Below are 20,995 nucleotides of genomic sequence, written 5' to 3'. Positions count from 1 at the left end.
CCTAATAATGATCCTTATTGCTGTTTTAGAGGAGCGGTGCTTCAAAGGATAGTTGCAGATTTCTGTCAGAATCTGCAGATTATACAGTACAAATAAAATGTTCACGTTTCTCCAACGTTGTCTTCCCAACAGTTTCACTAACATCTACACTGGATGGCCAGAAAGCGTTCGCGATGTCTTCTCAGGCGCTTCTCCGGCGCTGATAATTGGCGTCTGTCTTGTGTCAGTGACGTAAAAGACGGATTTAATGCGACATGACCGTTCAAACAACAGCTTTCTAAAACATCGGATATGTATCGGATTCAGTACCACATACGAAAGTGACCCAGATCGGATTTGAAAATATCGGATTTGTGCCGTTCACACTGTCATACCATGATCGGATATGGGTCGCATGGGGTCAAAAAAATCGGATTTGATGCTCTTTCGCCTGCAGTGTGAACGTAGCCTAAGTCCAGTATGTAGCCCACTGAATTGTCATAAACAAATTATGTATTTGGAAATGAAAAAATAAACCTCAAACATGCACCATGAAAAATGTCTGAAACTTTTTGTGCTGACTGTCACATCTGTTTTATTTTGATGTCTCCAAAAAAGTGAAAGGTGTGTTTTAATATATTAACTACTGTTGAAAGTAAAAGTCAAAGTGATTTAGTGGTCATTAAAATGTGCTCTGAATTTGCATTAAGGATTTAATGATTTAATGATTCATCTGTAGGGTTATGACAAACTGCTGGATCATTCCCGCCAGCAACTACTGCATTCTGTACACCAGTGTTAGTTAGCTGTGTCGCTTTGTAGCAATTAAAACCAAAAATCTGAAGTGTTTCCAAATAATGATAATGATGATCCGCTTAAAGCATGCCGCACGTTTGAATTTTATATTGATGTCTGGTCTGTGTAGTTCATGTTTTGTTGTTACTCGTCCAGGTTACATCCAGGAAAAATCCAGGAAGCTGTGATTGGCACATGCAGGCAGTGATTCAGTGAGCGCTTGATTTGCTTTGTGTGCTTTTGGCAGATGATACATTTTAGCTGTTAGGAGCCAAAATTGTGATCAAGATTAAAATTTAATTAACTGCAGCCCTAAGAACGGTGTTCAAAAAGCACCGTGTAGAGTTACTCTCATTATTAATCAGAGTCTTCATATTGATTTGTAGATTTTAAATGCAAAAGGATACATTTTGACATCGCTTGGCAACCGGTAAATCTTAAAAAAATGAGATGAAATCATTAGCACCAGCTTCGTCATCAATAAACATGCAACTCCCTTTGGGAAATCTCTGTAGAGCATGCCACGCATTTGAACTTCAGTGTAAAATAAATTATTACATTTAAATTCAGAGGACATTAATTCTTTCTAACTTGTAATTTTCTCGTACACTTTACATTGGGTAGCATGAGAGCTCATACAAATGGCCTCTTTTGCAGAATAACAGATGGCATAAATGTAAAAGACAAATCGCTGTATACTAATGTTTTATGTCACCTCTTTCTGCCATGCATACTTTCATGATGAAGCACTGATAAGCCACACTGCTCATCGTGCTCGCCACGTATGGAAGCCCTAAGGTTAAATTCACTCAGCGATGCACACGACAGATGGGAGTGCTGCAATGAGGAGAGGACATCTCATATTCATGTCGCCCAAATGACTGTGAAAACCTGCAGTTTGATCGTTGTCCAACTTTAGCTCTCTGTCCCATTACTTCCTTTTTTTGACACAGTTGGGATTTAGCGAGTCAGAAAGTGAAGTACTGGGCGTACAGCTCCTCTTCTTTTGTGATGTATTCTTTGCTTTTTCCTGGATTCATCCGCGCGGGGTCCGATGGTGTCGCAGCGTTGGCTTCAGGAAGGCTGAGGGAGGGAAGAAAAACATCTGTTAGAATAATGAGGAGGCAGAAGCTCGAGGACAGAGAAATGCTCTGTCAGGAATTCACAGGCTTACAGATGTATGCAATCAGATGCTCACAGATTTTTAGCTGACAAGCTTGGGAGCTTCACAGAACAGAAAATAATAGTGATTGCCTTGTTTGTTGTGATCGTCGGCAGCAGCCACTGTCAGAGCATAATGAGGGAGATCCAGTGAGTGCTCCTACTCGATGTCATACAAGTGAAGAAGTGGTGGTGCAATGTCCAGCATGGACATAGACTTAGACTGCCCACATTTAAGGACACATGCACAAAGGAGAGCTTGGGAACACCAGACCTAAAATTATAAATAACGCTAACTTCAAATCACCAAATCCTTTTTCTACATCCTGAAATGGACATGCCATCGGTGTACCACGGTGAGGTGGGAAGCTCATTCACAAAATAAGTCTAAAAGAGAAGAAATAGGACCTTTTTGCTCTCAGGTACCAGTGCTGACCCCCTTCCCTCTGGAAACTAACGTAACTGCAATATTGGATTTTTAAGATCGATATCAATATTCGGTGATTTAAAAATCTGATATTCCGACATATCAGCCGATATTTTCTTTCAGGCATACAATATACGAACAGATTTTCTTAATGTTTGCATGGTTATTTATTTACTTGTTTATTCTCTGCCCAAGTGTGCTCTGATTAGCTGCAGAGTGCCCCCTAGTGGACAAACTTTTCAATGTCAACACTCTTACTATTGGTAAAGACATTTTCTGCTGTCTCTTTATTTTTGAACTTTTCATTTAGATGCCATTACAAATGCAAATACTGATATACTGACAAATAGCTAATATCAGTTTATTTATTGTCTTGCCAATAAGTTTTTTCATTGCTTTGGTCTGCAGATTTTGTGCAAGATGCTTTGCAACCCACCTCTACCCCTCTGGTACAATCACCATGCTTTCCTTGAATGTGTTAGCAGAAGAATGGAGTCCCAGAGCAGAGTGGCTACTGCCAAATGTAAATCACTGTAGATGCAAATGTACAGACACATATGTACTATATTACTCAGGTGCTTCAGTTTCCGTGCTATTCCTAAGCCTGCAATCAGTGCACAGGTCACTGGAAGTCTGGACATGTTGCATAAAGCTTGGGACACTTTAAATGAACATAAACACTTTTTGTTATAGTTGGCTGCTCCTTTTAGGGATCCGTGGCATAACGGGTGGTGGCAATGATTGGTAACTGCTTAGATATACCAAGATTGCACAATACGAGCACAAAAGAAGCAGTAAAGTAAAAAAACAAAACAAAAACATAACAGACTTCAGCTTTAATCTAAACTGCAGCTCCATTACGAGACGGGAAAAAGTTGGAGAACTTTAAGATTTCAAACAAAGTCTGCGGTTCAGCTGCAGTTTATACCCTCGAGCCTCAGACCTCCCAATGATTTCTAATCAACGGCCGCAGCAAACAGAACTCCTTCATTTGTATGTCCACTGCCTTCTGCGGAGAGAACAAAGACCGAAACTATTTCTTTCTCTTTCAAGTTTTACATTTGCAAGTTGCCGCAAAGCTTTCAAAGTAATCATTTGTTTGCCTCTTTGCTTCACTCCCAGTTTAAAGTCCCACTGAGACTGATTTGTAAGTGCACTGTCTCCGGGTTGGTTCTCGTCTTTTTGTAAAATATTTTTTATTAACAACTGAGAGCAGATACAGCGAGGATTTACAGTGCATTTCAAAGACGATTCTGTCTTTGATAGCGCCACATTGAGAAAATGAAATATGTGATGTTAATGTGCGTAATGCATCAAAAAGAGATTACATGTTCATTATTTTTGGGTGTTGACCCCGATCTAATGGAGCGAGGCTGCAGTGTTCCGTGAAATGAAAAGATCAATGCTGCACTCGGTATTAGCTCGGGCCTAAATTAAAATTATAAAGAGTAGAGAACAGAAAGAAAAAAGGAAAAAAGAAAAAAGTTGTCTCTCATATTTCATCTCTGGACATTATCAGAACAAAAGAAAAAAAAATAGGAGTAACAGCGGTTCCATAAGTGCTGATTAAATATAAACCTCACCTCGGTTGAGGGTGAGGGGGTGAAGACAGAATGGAGGGAAACTAAGAAGTGAGGTGAAAGACTGAGACAGTGGAAGCAGCAGCAGACATCACATAATTCACTGCTTGAATATGTGAAGTGAAGCTGAACGGTGGGCAGCAGTAGCAGAAATGCACTTTAGTTCTCACCTCCCGAAGCTCTGCAGGCCCTGATGCTGCACCACAGATTCCTGAGGATGAGGAGCATGAGGAAGAGCAAGGCTTGGCATGGGATGATGTGGAGGATGAGGAGAAGAAGGAGGAGGAGGAGGAGGATGCTGAGGAAGAGGAGCAGGAGGATAAGGGCTGAATAGGGGAAGGGGTTTCCTAAGTCGGGGGAGGGATCTCTGGAGGGGGGAGTTAGGAGGCGCAAAAGGGCCACCTGATCCTACCTCCTCCACCTCCCGTCCCTCCTCTTCCTGTCCTTCATGAGTCATGGTGGGAGGGCTGACGAATCGGAGAGCTGAATGGCTAGGAAAGCTGGTGAAGCGGTGATCTGATTGGCTGCCTGTTTTTGACTACAGACACACATAGAGAGGCAAGACATGAATGCCGGCTATCTTCAGCTAACTCAGATCAAACTACTAACTGGTTTTAACAATGTGCCTGTCATGCTGTATAGTTTCCATGGTAACCAAAGTGGTCAAAGCTATTAGCATCATCTCAGATAATGACCTTTAACCTAAACTTGCATCCCTGCCTAAGCAAATCCAGTGAAGAGCAGGAGTAAGGTGCTTATACGCATCTTTCTAATTCCAGTCTACTAAGTCTGATCAAAAGTTCTGTGACGCCACTCAAAAAAAGCAGAAATCTTACCTGATTTAAAATTAACTGTGATCCTCTTCGAGGAATCTCCTCATGCAGGTCTGGACTAACTCCAGTGCCATTCCTGGTATTTTAAGATTACTTCCTATTTTATTCAGGTATTAATGTTGGATCTCTTCTACTATATCAGATTCATTTTAAGGAAGACAATGACGACAGAGGGAGTCAAAACTAACCAGTGTTATGCGAAGTTTGCATTGGTATGGCCAATAAAACTGTTTTCAGTGCACTCTGAGTGGGTATATTAAGGTACACCATGTTTTACTCCCTCAGATGTGTCAACACTGGAAAAAAAAAAAAGAGAAAAGCACGCTCCTGGAGTTAGTTGTGACCTGATGCACCACATCTGGGCTACTTCAAGCTCTTCTTATAGCTGGAGACCCAACTTATCACCAGTGATGATGTTCATCCAAAAAGGTTGGTGAGTTTGACACAGAAGTTGAGATGTTTGTGTGCAAAAAAATTGCAGACCACAAAGTGGTCAGAACAGGGCGCCCAGTGATCTAAAAGTCCAAGTTAGAAGTTGACCAGAGGTGCACAAGGATACAGCCCTGAGTGGGATAGCAGGAATATTTAATCTGGGATGTGTGGCTTTTTTTGTTTGTAAAGCTTATAGAACTTTTTGATCACACCTTGTATTATCTTATCTGGAAGGGCCACCTTCCACATGGTAGGGGAATGCTATACAGTTTATGTGGCAGCGTTTGCTAACACAACCGTCAATCTTTTTTAGACTTTTAGTTATCGTCTCTTCAGAAATTATGCCTTAAAATGCTTCAACATACACCGATCAGGCATAACATTATGGCCACCAGCCTAATATTGCATTGGTCTACTTTTGAATTTAAAACAGCCCTGATTCATCAAGGCATGGACTACTAGAGCTGTGAAGGTGTGCTGTGGTATCTGACACCAAGATGTTAGCAACAGACCCTTTAATTCCAGTAAGTGGTGCGGTGGGGCATCCATGGATCGGACTAGTTTGTCCAGCATTGGTCCAGAATTTGGAGGCCAAGTCAACACCTCAAACTTATTGTTGTGCTCCTCAAACCATTTCTTCTTTGTGTCAGGGCAGATTATTCTGTGCCACAGCCTACAAGGAATACTGTTCCCATGAAAGGATGTACACGGTGTGCAACAGTGGTTAGGTAGGTGGTGCGTGTCAAATTAACATCCACATGGATGGCAGGACACAACGTTTACCACTGTTTCCCTGGGAAACAATGGCACTCATACTGTTTCCCAGAAGACAGTGTGATTGCCCAAAGCATCACACTGTCTTCTTCCCGTAGTGCATCCTGGTGCCAGGTGTGTTACACATCAGACCAGGCCACCTTCTTCCATTGCTCACAAGACCATTGGTGGTGGACAGGGGTCAGCATGATCACCGTGTCTGGTCAACAAACTGTGATGCTCTGTGTTTTATGACACCTTTCTGTCAGAATCAGCATTTTTGGGCAGTTTGAGGTGCTGTAGATCATCTTTTGGAGCACACGGGCCAGCCTTCTGTACCCAATCATCAGTGAGCCTTGACCACACATGACCCTGTTGCTAGTTCACCACTGTTCCTTCCTCTGACCATTTTTGATAGATACTGACCTCTGCAGACTGGGAACACCCCACAAAATCTGCAGTTTTGTTCGTCTAGCCATCACAGTTTGTCCCTCATTAAACTCGCTCAAATCCTCGTGCTTGACCATTTTTCTGCTTCATCAACTCGGCGGACAAAATGTTCACTTGCTCCCTGATATATCCCACTAACAGGTGCCATGATGAAGAGATAATCAGTGTTATTCACTTCAGCTGTCAGCGGCCATAATGTTATGCCTGGTCGGTGTACGGAGAAAAGTACATTTCCTCGACTGTGACTGGACGGCTGTCACAAAGGTTTATCATATGGCCAAATGCACAATGCACTAGATTACATTTTATCACATGCAGCAGCAAAACCTCATTAATATATTTTCTACATACTGGCATTGCAATATTTTTTTAGGGGATCAACCAAATATGTTTAGTGCAAGTCAGCAAAGAATGCATGAAAGAAAAAAGAATATAAATTAAAATGTAGGCACAGATTAGCCTTGAATAATCTCTTAGTGTTCCCTGAGGGGACTTGCTGGAGAGAGAGAGTTGCTATCTTCCACACTTTCTTGATATCCCCACTAGTTGGCAAACTGAGAGATTTTCCAGTCCTACACATTGGAAGCTTAGACGTGTGAGAGAACGACTGAAGATGCATATGTTATTCAATATAAACAACCCACAGCGAGCAACACAGGCACGATTAGGAGGAGGAGGAGGATGGAAATGAGGAGACAATGAGCCGATGTTATGATACTGAAATCAAGTGTTATTGTTCTTGCATGACTCAAACTGGAGCTGTGACAGCTGTGTTCACACATGAAGGATGATGAGCAGCTTTGTACAAAGATAACAGTTATCATGAGTCGTGTGCAACGGGCACCAGGTTTCAGGAAGAACGCTCAATGGCGCTCAGACAACAGACGAAAAAATGGGAGCATAACGAGTACGACAAGAAGATTACACAAGCACACGGGCCGCAAACTTTTTTCTATTCTTACAGCAGTAGCAGACCAACGTGTGAAGATAATTAGGTACAATGGCAACACAGAAGGTTTTAGTGTCCTTGTGCTTTCTCTTGCTGCAGATCTATTTCTATATAATAAAGAAACATAGTTGGTATGGATAAATTATGCTTGCTACCCTCATTAGGCGGGATAATGATCAATAACTTCATCTGGTGGCTGTAAACAAAGCTGGGTAACTGTGCCAAGATGCATGCAGTGACTGTCCTGGTGTTTCTCCAATCCTCAGCCTGTTGGATGAGTTGACTCATTGCAGAGCACAGCTCACCTTTGCAGGTTTCACTGGTTTGAATTTATGACTCGAGAGGATTACTTTCATTTATCTTCAAGGATGATTTCAGTACATTTGCACCATATATCACATGTTGGATGTTTGAATATGTAATAAAATGTTAAAAAATATGTTTAGTACGTGGATGTGGGTCTTTACATTCTCTTGTATGTAGTTCATACACTGTTAAAGATAAACCAATGTAGAACCTTGACAGCAAAGCACTCAGTCAAACATTTGAGCTGTTTTCACACATGCACGACAGGCCTGAACTTTTCAATATCAGCAGTGGGAACGGGCATTAAACAGTGTTTTTTTTTTTTTTTTTAACCCGTGTGGTCCTTGTTTGTGCCAATTAACTAAATGCAGGCAATTATCTAGAGAATTAAAATCAAGGGAGCAGGCATCGTATGTCCTGCTGTGCGCTACATGTCAGAAGGGACCACCAGAGTTCATGTGTGAAAAGGGCTTAATACTTACCGCGGGTAAATAGGTGAAGTAGATGACTTCAGCTGTGCAGAAGTTTGGTATGCTGTAAGACTGAAGCATCCACACCACTCACAGTGAAAAAAAGGGAATGAGCCCACTCACCTTAATAAGAGGGTTGATGACACCAACGTTGGCACTGGAGTTAAAGACCTTGTTGAATCCCGTCTCTCGGTTGACCAACTCCAGCTGGTAGAACTTCTTGTCATCCTATATAAAAAAACGACAACATGTTGCAGTCAAACTCCACCCCAATCAGAACACACTCCACTATTCTGTCTGTGTGCCAACACACATTTTTAATAGTCACAGTTTCAAAAAGTTTGCATTCACTCAGTATTTTCAACTAAAACTGGACGAGATCAACACATTCTTTATTCACTATCCTGCATTCGAAGGATAAGCAAGTGCACATACACAATGCTGCAATGCAATCCATGGATTCATAATTTAAAGAATAACAAAGTGAATTGTGGATCAGCATCTTGAAAAAAGTCTACTGAGATCCCGGCTGACACAAAGCAGAACCACAAAGGGTGATTCCACATTAAGGCTTACTGAGACTTCATGAAGTTATCAGGAGCGTGCCGCAAAGTCTGATGTGCGTTACAACATACACAGGTCATCCACAGTGCCTCGAAGGGCCACGCACAAGGAGTGAGAGTGAAGAAGTAGAGACATCGCTCAAACCGAGTTCTGCTCATCAACATTTAACTGCTTCTCAGGGTCTTTATCATTCATCAGAAGACTGATGAAATCCCAAAGACGCAGCTTGCTCACTAACTTTTCTTTCCTAAGTAAACAACATCTGCTGATTGAGACCCTTACATGCAGTCAGATGAAGGAACTTTCATACACAAAGAAATACATTTTTAACCCTGAGAACTGTTGACAGTTTGACCTCGCTTCCAGGATTAATCCTTGATTTAGACTTTCTCACGAACTGCATGTCTATTTTTCAGTTCACTCCACAGAGATATCCTTATTGTGACTATCCCATGCCAAGATCTGGACCCATGGACCCCCCCGTCTACTCACCACCAGCTTTTTGACCAGAGCTTCCCTTTCAGTCACCATCTCTCTGAGCTCTGCTATCACATGCAGGTCTTCTGGTCGGCTTTCTCTGTTTCTTAACTTCTCCTCTGTGCCCTCCAACCTGGACGCACCCAGAAAACATAAAGAGGTAAGTAAACAGGAACAAAGTGTGGCACCAGAGAGACAAAAGAACGAGAAAACAGAGACAACTTTGATCTATCGTGAAACAGTAGCAGCCCAAAAGAGCCACAGAAGAGGTTTCATCACACGGTTTTATGTCTTACAGTATTTGTAGAGCAGAAATCTTGTCTTTGAGGACCTCCTGGGCCTTGTTGAAGTCAGCCAGCATGATTTGTGTTTCTCTCTGATGGACTGCATTGAGCTCCCCCATCTCTCGCTCGTGTCTCTTTGCAAGGTCTTGTTCATGAGCTCTGCAGCAAAGACAGAAGTCATAAATGAATAAATCATTAGGTGAACTTTTCTGCTAGATGCATATTTCCTAAAGTGCCACCAAGTATCACAAGTTTACACTTAAATAATAATCACTTAGGGACTTTTCCTCTGCCTCTCACCAGTACACTTAATTTCCCGGAAGGGGGAACTGTGACATTGACACCGCATTTCACTAAATTATAGAGGACGACAGCAAGATGTGCAGCTGCAAAGTAAACTCTGCTGGGACACAAAGCACAGCTGGTACAGACAGCATCCGGTCCCTCAGTGCTTACTGTGTCAATGTCAGAGTGTTAATTTATGTGTCTGCAATCGAAGTTAAAGAACGTAATGAAGAGTGTGCTTCATTTACATATGGGGACCATTAGAATTAAACTTCCTTTAAGAAATGTGAAGAAGCAGGGCCAGGGTTACTAGCACAGGCTGCCGAAGCTTGCACGACTAGCGGACGAACATCCGTCTTTAATGGCTGTGGTTTTGCTTTCACGTTTTCTTTTTAGCATCACTCACTCACTCATTAAAGTAACTGTTTTTACAAGCTTAACACTTGACAGTAGCACTCAAACCACTAGAAAGGGCATTTCAGTTTGAATTGAATAATATCTTCTGCAATGCAGTGTTTTCTCACATTGGGCGAGACAATATGACAGAAAGTCTGTGTTATGAACAACACATTAAGCTTGAAAGACACTGACATTTACCATGTGCAAATACTTCATTAACGCTGGAGAAGCCAACATAGTCAGAGTGGTCTTTAGGTTAGCTAGATTATGATGGAAGACCATCAGTCAATCATCATGAGTATATAAGGGAAAAAGTGCGTGGAAGTCAAAATTAGAGATGGCACGATACCACTTTTTTATGTCCGATACCGATACCGATATCATAAATTTGGATATCTGCCGATACCGATATGAATCCGATATTGTTTGTTTTTAATCAATAAAACTGTTTTTTTTAATATCTTGCTGCATTTTGTATAAGTTCATACTCAAGTTTAAATAAACAACAACACTAAAGCTATTCTGTTATACCTGTGTGTAAAAAATACACTGCACCCAAAATATTTCATAGTTCAGCAACACTGATCAATCTAATAAACCTTACCTAACTTAAAACCTAACTTAAACCTACTCCATCCTCCCTATTCTGGTATTTTAAAGAGTACTTAGCAGAAATATTAAGCAACCTAACTAATAGGGTTGCAAACTCCCAGCAAAAAAAAAAAAAAAAAAATAGGGAACCACCCACCCTCCACCTCATGATGCTTAATCGACGTAATCAACTTTAATTTGATGCAGGGTGAAAAAAATGCACAGAAACAAATTATTTTTCAAGAATAATTAAATAGATTCAACATCTTTCTTCAACAGAATTGCAAACTGAATGCATATTTAAAATTTGATAGTTGATGCAAAAAGTTCACATATATTATTTAGTTAAATACTCTTGCTCTTATATAAGCAAGAGTATTTAAGGGTAATGGGAGGATAATGTCTACTGAACCTTATCTGATGGTTAGCTTCGCTGCGGACCCGCAGCACCTCTTTGCCCTTCAGCTCCAGCTCTCTGGTTAGTGTGTCGATGGTCTCGTTCAGAGAGTGGATCTCATGGTCCAGATCGGTGATACGGTTGCTACGGGAACACAGCTCCGCTTGCAGGTCTGAGATACGAATTAAGAGATCTTGTTCCTAGAGGATACACATAATACAGAAAAGGCAGTTATTTGCTAGAAGGCTTTTGAACCTTGAGATCACTTAGGGCGAAACACTGAGAGACAAGAAAAGAACAAAAACAGAACTAAACCACTGTCAGTGTTACCTGCTTTTGGCTGTGCTCCATGGCTTTCTCTAGCTCTCGTTTGGTGGCAGTGTGTTCTTTGAGATGGATTTGCTTCAGATGCTCGATGGCTGTCGCGTGGAGGTGGTTCAGTTCTGCACGAAGAGAGGCTGCAGGGGAGAGACGCCGCAGGTAATGTAGGGGATCATTTTAACACGGGGTACCGGTGCAACGTTTATGTAGAAAAATGACAACAGTGTGAAGAAATTAAAGATATATTCCCATTTTTTGTGACTCCTTTCCTACATCGTACTTTTATGATTTAATCTTTTAGTTGGTTTAATATTGGAGGCAACTACTGAGATCAATTTTATCACCTAGCACAAGTTCACAGATCCCGGCAAGCTGATTTCACCATTAGTTAATTTCATACTGGTTTCCTAAAGCATCTTACGATTCAACCACCAAATGCTTCTTTCTTCTTCCTTCTATTCTTCTAAACATCAATAGGCAGATAATGAAGGCGATTTTGTTGAAATCACTATGGATAAAAACATCACCACAGCAGGTAGAAACAGAACCAGAACGTCTCAGTAGGTAGAAACACCAAAGGGTGGGGAGAAAAATCATTGCTGCAATTTAAAACCATGCCACAGAGCGAGGCTGGCAGTGTGGAAACAAGCCTGATCGATAACTACAAACCTAGATGAGTCAAAGCCACGTTTACTATATCTGTCATCATTTACCCAGCTTTGCTTTCCCCTCGTCCTCCAATTCAAATCGCAGTGTCTGCAGCTCCTGGTCCGACTGCTGTCTGAGGATTTCTAAGGTCCTCCTGTGGGCCTCCTTCAAAGCGTGAACCTCCTCCCGCTGCTCCTGCTTCAGACGTTCCTCGAGGGCCTGGCAGACGGCACGATGAAGGAGATTAAAGAGGATAGAGGGACGGAAAGGAAGGAGAGGAGAAAGGACGAAGATGACAAGACACAATATGTTACATGAAAAATGTGGTTTTGAGAAAAGTGTAGTTTGGCTCTCTGACTCAATATTTCCTTTTTATTTTTGGCTGAAAAATAAAAGTGAAATGTTGTAAAAAAGAAAGCCAGAAGACAAAGAGAGAAAATGAACAGTGTAATCGAACCACAGCTCCAAGCTGGTTTTGAGTTACAGACTGGCACGGGAAAAGTGACAATATTAAGTACACACAGAGACTTTTGGAGACTGTCCCACTATGTGGGGAAAAAACAAAGAAGCTACACAGCTACAGGAAGCAGAACTGACAGCGAGATCCATCAACATGCTGAAAATGACTAAAGAGTGTAAAAGTATAAAATCACTGAGCTTTTTGACACATCCTCTCAGTCCCACATAATGAAAAAAAATCTACCTCAACCTTAATTTATATAATTTGGCTCATTTTAATATTACTTAACAAGAAAATTGGTGAAATTAAAGTTAATGATCCAAATAAAATGGCTCAGAAAGCCAGAAATTTCCTGAGGGGTTTGATTGTGCTATGAATCTTCTACACTTCTTGACTCTGTGGCAGACATAAAAGGATCATTAAACGAAATTAGAAAAGCTGAAAAACTTTTTTACTTGCTCTGAAGTAGTTTTGTAGACCAGCACTCGCTGAACTTCACAATGGATACTCTGCTACACATAATCATTGCTGTGCTGTGGACTATATTGGAAATTCAAATTGCAGCACCTTCCACACTATAATTTCCTCTCTGGAAGAAATAACGTCAGACACTAGAAGCTCCCAGGATGACAAATCAAGTTGTGTACCTCTTATAAAGCACTATTTTAAGGGCTTTTGCTGATCACAGACTGCTACATACATAAAAAAGTAGATGAGAACACAGGTGAAAAGAGAGGAACAGCAGCTGCAGATTTTTGTACTGAAAGTCACATTTTTACAGAACTATAAAAAGACACAGGATACAGCCAGAGGAGCACATGAACTAATTTGATGATTTAAAGGTAAAATGATAGGTCAACTCTTATTTTTGTCAGTCTTTTTCTTTCATTTTTAACTTAAAATACACCTAAACTATCAACATTTATAATGGTAATAGGCATTTTACTTTTGTATTACAAAGTTCAAGGGAAGTGACATTATGGAGATATCAGCTACTGAAGCACAATTCTCTACTCTCCTGCTGATAGACAGCTAAAGGACACTTTAATTCTTTAATTTAAGTTTAGCAGCAAGTTTTTAGTTTGTTCTCCTCCCTAACGGAGGGAGTATGTACTTGGTTTTGTCTGTCTGTCTGTTTGTTAGCAGTATGGTGTCCACAGTTTTCAAAACAGCATTTTCAGATTTTCTGTGATGGTAGATACCGATAACAGCAATATATTAGGCCTTGGGGGACATGATTACCTAACCTGTTATGTCACAATGATGACATAACAGGTTGACATCATCATGTTGTAATAAAACATAAAACATCAGTTGCCCTTTGATAGGAGTTGCGCTCTCTGAATGATCTGTTTTCATATGTTAGTATTGATGGATTTAGTCAAAAACTCTAAATTTCTTCTAGAAATCTCAGTCAACATTAGCTTAACACAAGGTTACTGCTTACTCTGCTGTTCAAGCAGCTAAATCAACCTATAAGCAGAGATAGCTTTGGACAGAATATCAATCATGGTTCACATGCAGTGCTAACCTTTTCATAGTTTTAATGCTGCCGTTTTCATATGTGTTTTTGATGACTTGAAGAAAATGTAGCCACTTTTTGTTTTTAACCCTAGAACACTATCGCTATAAATAGTAACACAATCACTAATGCCGGGTGATTTTTACCTGATATAATATGACCAACAAAAAGTACTTGTTATCAAAATATATCAAAATATGACAACACATGACAAATTAGAGTGGTCGTCTTTTACTTTCAACTGTGCCATGTCTAACAAAATGAAAAAAAAAAACCCTCCTAAAACAAAATAATGACTCTGGAAAGCTGGTCTTTGGTCCACCCATTCCTGGGAAATTTGAGACTTCCCTGGTGAAGGCACAGGCTCCTCAACACGCAAACAGCTGCAGGAGAGAGAAATCATGTAAATGTATTTGCTCGGGTGTAAATCACCCGGCGATAGTGTTCTAGGGTTAATTTTCTGCTTAAATGTTGCCTTGTAGTCATTTTTAATCACATAGGTAAAAAATAGTGGCGGTGGTTCTGAACACCTATGGTATTTGAAAGTCCTACATGATGTCCTTGAGTCATCGCATTCACAAGATTTTCAGAAAACTTGACCTCTGACCTTGCGGTACATCATCACTCTGTTTTTGAGTTAACTATCAAATCCACTCACCCACATCAGATGGCAGATGGCTGCCCCTCCCTGAGCCTGGTTCTGCTGGGAGTTTTTCCTTCCCACTTTTGCCAAGTGCTTGTTTAATATTTGAGGTTTTCTCTGTATTATTTTCTTTATCTTACAATATAAAGTGCCTTGAAGTGACTTATGCTGGTCTATATAAATAAGACTGAGTTAAACTGAACTATAGCAAGTCTGCTCAGTCTCAGACTTGGCTGAGGTGACAGTAGTATGATCAAACCAAATTTAAAAAAAAAATCATCACACTGAAATCTCTGCAACACCAAACTCCAGCCCAGCCATACAGGATCCACCAACATACAGTGTTTTGCACTCATGTTAATAACAATAAATCTCTCGAGTGCTGCATTCAGTAGTCAAAGGTTTGCTGTTTAAAACATACTTAAAATCACAGATTTTATTCATTTAGTTTGGCATTCTTGCTACTAGAATTACTGCAGCACATTATTGCTTCAGTCACAGCACTTGTTAGTGAACGATGGTAGCATTTAGCAGCTGTTGTTGCTGCACTGGTGAGGCTGTCTAAACTATCCTCTTCGCACTTTTACTGTGTGTAGAAACAGATGACTTCAAAGAAGACTGCAGTGAAGTCCACAGTGGAACATAGCTGCAGTACAAGAAAGGCTACTGTAATGTATTTAGTAGAAGCCCCCGAGAAGTTAGTTAGAACCTGCTCTACTTTCCCTTTCAGAGAGAACAAAAGGCAGGTAGTGTCGTGCAACTATGTGACAAATCCCAAGACAACCGATGCAAACCTACATGCTTGCAAATATATGTGTGTGTGTGTGTGTGTGTGTGTGTGTGTGTGTGTGTGTCGTACTCTTATCTGGTGCTGCCTGGCTTCCTCCATGGTGCTGAGGGCACAGCAGTGAGCCTCCTGTAATCGATGCTCTCTCCTCTGATGTTCTCTCTGCATCTCTGCAAACACAGAGATATCAACGTGTACACTGAGATGCATCAACAGCAGACGTGTTTCCGTTTGACATGATAAGGCAATATGACAATCTGAGCCAGTCGCACAGCGGCAGGAGCCGCTGAACAGAAGGTGACAACAAACTATTTAAACACTTAATGCTTGGACTCTTTGTATTAAATATTTAGGTTACATTTCTGAATTTATTTATTTTTCACGACAGAATAAAAATCGGTTTCAGCAGTGGCACAGTGCACTGCAGCATGATTTGTCTCGACATGCTGACGATCTCATGCTAGTGAACATCCTGGGCTGTGAATGCAGTTATTTCCCTCATGGATGTTTTGAAGCAGTGATTCCCAAAAGTTTTTAAGGGAGCAGTGGCCCCTTCATGGCCGCTTGGCTGCAATAATAACAGAAATTCAGCTTGAAATTAGTAGTATGCACAGTTACATATTTATGTAAATGTAGTTATATAAATATGGAATTAAAACAGGAAATAGGAGGTGATATTACTTTATTTTGACCTAAATTTACTTCCCTTATATTAAAGTTTATGTCCCAGTTATCCTTACCACTTTGCATATGACTGGGCAAATAGCATTAGCAATTTATAGCCAACATCCTGGGTGGTTTATTTATTTTTAATAAATTTTTCGAGGAATGCATCACTTTCTCATGGATTTTGATTAGAGTGATGATTTAAAATTGGGTGGGCCCCATTGGATCTTCAGGTTTTTAAGTGGGTCGCAGCACTCTTGACTTTGGGAATGGCTGATTTAGAGGTGGCAGGTTTGCCCTGATAAAACTTGTCAGACTGCAACTCGTCATCTAACAGCTCATACTGGCTCTTACAGCTCCAACCTTCCTTCTCTTCCAAATTACCATAATCAAAAAATAAAAAATCTCTTTTTTTATAGTTGCATCAGTGACATAAACTTTCAGACATTATCTTTCTTGTGGCTGCGTTCCATTAAAAATGATTTTAAGGTTAAGGAAATAATATAAATGATATGAGATGAAAAACTGCTGATCAGAACTAATGTTTAAAGGAGGTTAAAATCACATACAAATGCAAAATTGCTACTTTAAGAAAGTTATTTTAGGATGAAATGTTGAAACTCCAGCGGCAGCTTGTAGCCGCAGTCGCCCCGTGGAGGAAGCGCGTACATACCTTTGAGCTGTTGGCTCAGGAGCTCTCTCTCCTGGTTGAACTGAGACTGCAGCTGTTGGAGAGCTGACTGAGACTGAGACAGCTGCAGCTCCAGGGACTGTTTCAGCAGAGAGATCTGGGTAGAGGAAAAAGGGACGCAAAGGGGGAAGTAGTAAAAGTTACAGGTGTTTATAATGAGCAAAGGCTTATTTAAAAAAAAAAGAAAAAAGTAACAGGACAGAACAAATTAGATTAAAAGCAAATGTTAACAGGTCAGCGTGCCCACATCCGATAAAAGCAGTAATTACAGGCTGAACCGCAGGGACAACACTGTGTCTCTCTCCAGGTGGTTCTCTATCTCCAACTGTGCGGCAACATCACATTTAATTTACAAGGAAGACATACCTCCAGGAAAGGAGCAACTCACTTAACACAGCACACATATTTAATTACAAAACTCTCTCTTTTGCTCCACAATATTTTTTCCAATGCATCGCTCTTAACTGGGGAGAGAGCCTAGGTTTTTTTCCCCTTTTTCTAACAACCACTCCCCGGTGGTGATATCGACACACAGATGTAATAAAACCACTTGAGGGCTGCGGATGAAGATTTCTCCACTCGTGTCAATGAGCTGACAGCCCGTCAGGAGGACGAGTGACAGCGCACACAGCCCAATAACAAAAGCCAACAAGCGTAAGCCCCATCAGAGCACGCCAAAGTGTTTTGTTTCGAGGAGATACTGCAGCTATCAGGGGCCTAACTGCCGGTGAGTGGCAGAACTCTCTCAGCCAGACGGCTCCGGTCCTTCACATGCCACTCTTTCTCTGAGCCGCTGCAGTTAAATCCCCCGCAGGACTTAGTGCTGAAGAAGTACCACATTAGCAAGTGTAAGGTAAGATGGATTTAAAAATGAGAGGATGAGGAGCAGGGCTGGGATGAAGTTTCTGAGGTTCTACATTGGATAAAAAAAAAAGATGGCCTGCACAGTTTATCCTCCCTGTCTACTCCAAATAATCATTTTTACATTTACAGCAAAATAATGGGATGTGTGAGATTAGCAGTGTGGAAATACCTTAAGTGACCTTGTTTGCAAAAACATGCACCCAGCCCTCTGTGACTTAATTAAACACAATCCCAAGCGCACACATGTTGGCGCGCACAAACTGGAGCCTCAGGCTAGGACCTTGTAATGAAAATATCTTAATGAAAAAGAAGTCATTATAGATAACTACGGCACATCCGCCCAGGCGCACAATACCGCACGGGACCTGCGCTCACTTAAGGGCTTTCAGAAATGTCTTTTTCTACTTTAACAGCACATGTAGCTGCCACGTCCATCAAATATGAGAGGCTAAGGCAGCAAAGGCATACATGGCTTCCCTGAAACTGGTTAATCAAAAATTCAGGATGTCAGGGGTCATTTTTAATTACATCTGCTAGTGTGTCTGCACAAAACAGTCAAAAAGTAAATCATTCAATTTTTTCATCCTGTTGAGTCTTGGCAATTCTTTAAAGTTAGTGAGTCAAATTATTCAGCGCCAAGTGTCGGTGGATTGCAGATTTTGCAGGCAACTGGGGTCTGTTTTTGTACCCCTCACAATTCAAGTGCATAATCCTAGTTACTGTGGCTGCTATAGGATAGCCACTGTAGCTTTTTTATGTTGTCACAATATATCATATTTGCTTCTTTTTATATCTTATTTTATTATATTTATTTACCATGCTTGTTCATTAACTAACTTGTAAAGACTTTGGATACTTTGTTGTTTTTAAAATTAGAATAGAAATAACACTGACATTGGTAATTAAACATGCCAAGAGAGATCAAAAACATTCAATTTAGACTGAACCCCATAACAGATGCAGCCGGCTGGCATGTTTTTACTGCTGTGTGAACCAGATGCAGGTCTGCCCCGGAGTTTTTCCCTGTCTGTGGAAGGCTGTCAGTCCACTGTTTACCTCAGCTGTCAAAGCTGGCTGAGAAGCATCTATCTTTATTTACTCTGGAAGAGGCTATAAAACTTTGTGAAAGGAGTCCAATATGGAGTCAGAAAAGCTCAGTTGTGAGCCACTGTTAGCTGTTAGCCTCTGTTAGCAACTGTTAAAACTGTCTTTGTAATGGTTGCAACTTTTTTGGACTCAGGAACTTCATGATTGAACGTCGATACGATGTGAGAATGTAATCAAACTCTTTATCAGAGGGAAAGTGTAATTTTTAGGACACTTGAGCCAAACATTACATATGTAACGTTAGCTTATAACTAGCTGTTGTTGTTTAGCCAAAACAGGTGTCAGCTGTCTGGAGATGGGCCAGTTGCTTGTCTAATCTGCAGACAATAAGTGATTGCGGCAACAGATTGGTATGGAAAGAACAAAGGCATTAACCATGTTATATTAGTCTGTTTACTCTGATGTAGCAGAAGAAAAGTAACTGCTTAAAATTAATGGCTGTACCTTTAAATCACAATTAATTTTCTGAAAAAAATGGGAAATATTTTGATTGGATTTGGTATGCATCTTCATTTCCAGTTAATAAACAAAGTACTCTATCAATCACAGGGGTGTTCCTGGAAAAACAAACCCTTACTTTTAGACTAATTGTGCTGACAGCTGTAGCTGCCCCTCAAGACCCTCTCCCAGCCAGGAAAGGCATCTACTTAAATTTAGATCTGTATTGAAATGTATTTAAATGATAAATTCAGCAATATGGCAGTTGTCACACCATTAAATCCATCACACAGCAACCAAGAACAGAGTCCCACCATGCTCACCGCTCTGCTGTTCTGAGCAAACGGAGCATCTGGCAGGCTGGAGGGTCGGCGTATGAAGTATTAACACTGATCAAAAGAAATGCCGAAGAGCAGTGGTTGCTACTGGAATTACTTTTTAAAGAGAAATCTTTTTGACTGAAAGAGAAATTGTACACACCACGGTGGTGGAAATAACACAGCTCTGTTGATGCAATTATGGGATTGGTGCTGTCTGAATGCATAATAACTTGAATTTGTAAAGATGATACAGAGGAGGTGCAGAGACACAGTGAAGCACTGACAGCCTTAAAACCACACCAGGAAAGTAACAAGAGACAATCTAAAAGCGCTTCTAATATAATATCACCCTCTCTGATAAATAAAGCGGAGAATTTATTATTCTTAGCTTTATTAATGGGTAATCGACCAATATACGTCCGTCATATTTCCGTTATCACTCTGACAGATGCTAGTTGTAATCATGGCTTATGTGTGAACAGTGTGAGAATTTCCTTAAAATGCAACGTGATGTGTTATATCTGAGGGGACTGCGAGTTTCTCCTTGAGACTGATGAGTCTCCCCCGATAGGGCTGGTGTTTCTGCAGAGCTGTAAGTAGGTCAATACAGTGCAGATCACTGTAATAATACCTTCGTCCTTTTGTCTTTATAGTGGCCCAGCTTGCATATCTGCTGTTTTTTCTCATAAAGTAGTTAATCTTTGCGCAAGTCTATGATTGAAAGTATTACGGGGATAAGCTAAAACATTCCTAACTGGGCTTTAAAATTAAATTTAAATATTTTGGGTTGAAAATGATCTTTTAAGCATGAATTAAACTACTTGGAAATGTTTTTTTCAGGTGATGTTCATATAGCATGGTCTTGGATTTTGAAAATTATGCTTATCTGCACTTCACTTTAATGCTGTACTGGTGCCCCGGGCCATATCAAACTCAGAGCAATGACTGGCTTTTACTGCACCCTGCTGCTGTTGCTATGCTCCGACCACTAGGAAAGCTTTCTCGTGTAAAAGGCTATATTTCCATGTCCCTTCAGCAAAGAAAACAGTATTTAAGCCTACATTCACTGGCCAGTTTATTTGGTACACTGGTTCAACTGCTCATTAACACAAATATCTAACTTTTTGCAAAAGCATATAGTTAGGGCTGGATCAGGTGACCCCGAATCCTCCCTTAGTTATGCTGCAATAGGCATTGGCTGCTGGGGGATTCCCATGATGCATCCAGTATTTCTTCTTCAGTCACCTTTCTCACTCACTATGTGTTAATAGACCTCTCTGCATTGAATTATACTGGTTGATGGCCAATGCCATCTACCAGAGGTCCGAGGAGAATGGCCAAACTGCTTTAAACTGACACTGAGGCAACCACTTATAGTAAATAATCACTTGTAAAA

At 40.7% G+C, this 20,995-nt stretch overlaps 1 protein-coding gene across 3 annotated transcripts in view; it reads right to left on the bottom strand.

Moving 5' to 3' along the window:
• Positions 1-448: 448 nt before the first annotated feature.
• fam184aa (family with sequence similarity 184 member Aa) overlaps positions 449-20,995 on the bottom strand; it is a 66,891-nt gene continuing 46,344 nt past the window's right edge. For 2 of the 3 annotated variants that reach the window (XM_019352104.2, XM_019352105.2), the window contains exons 15-24: positions 16,853-16,967; positions 15,586-15,683; positions 12,167-12,320; positions 11,463-11,590; positions 11,148-11,332; positions 9,473-9,619; positions 9,192-9,309; positions 8,259-8,363; positions 4,113-4,480; positions 449-1,857 (exon numbers count right to left, since the gene is read on the bottom strand). In XM_019352104.2, coding sequence (XP_019207649.1) covers positions 1,743-1,857; positions 4,113-4,480; positions 8,259-8,363; positions 9,192-9,309; positions 9,473-9,619; positions 11,148-11,332; positions 11,463-11,590; positions 12,167-12,320; positions 15,586-15,683; positions 16,853-16,967 — 1,533 coding nt within the window. In that variant the 3' untranslated portion in view covers positions 449-1,742. The remainder of the gene's footprint in view (positions 1,858-4,112; positions 4,481-8,258; positions 8,364-9,191; positions 9,310-9,472; positions 9,620-11,147; positions 11,333-11,462; positions 11,591-12,166; positions 12,321-15,585; positions 15,684-16,852; positions 16,968-20,995) is intronic. The other variant, XM_013264522.3, reaches the window with a different exon arrangement.

The sequence above is a fragment of the Oreochromis niloticus genome, linkage group LG23, assembly GCF_001858045.2.
Source record: "Oreochromis niloticus isolate F11D_XX linkage group LG23, O_niloticus_UMD_NMBU, whole genome shotgun sequence".
Classification (NCBI taxonomy): Eukaryota; Metazoa; Chordata; class Actinopteri; order Cichliformes; family Cichlidae; genus Oreochromis; species Oreochromis niloticus.
The sequence above is the reverse complement of the archived record's forward strand: the minus strand, read 5'-3'. Positions and strand labels throughout refer to the sequence as shown.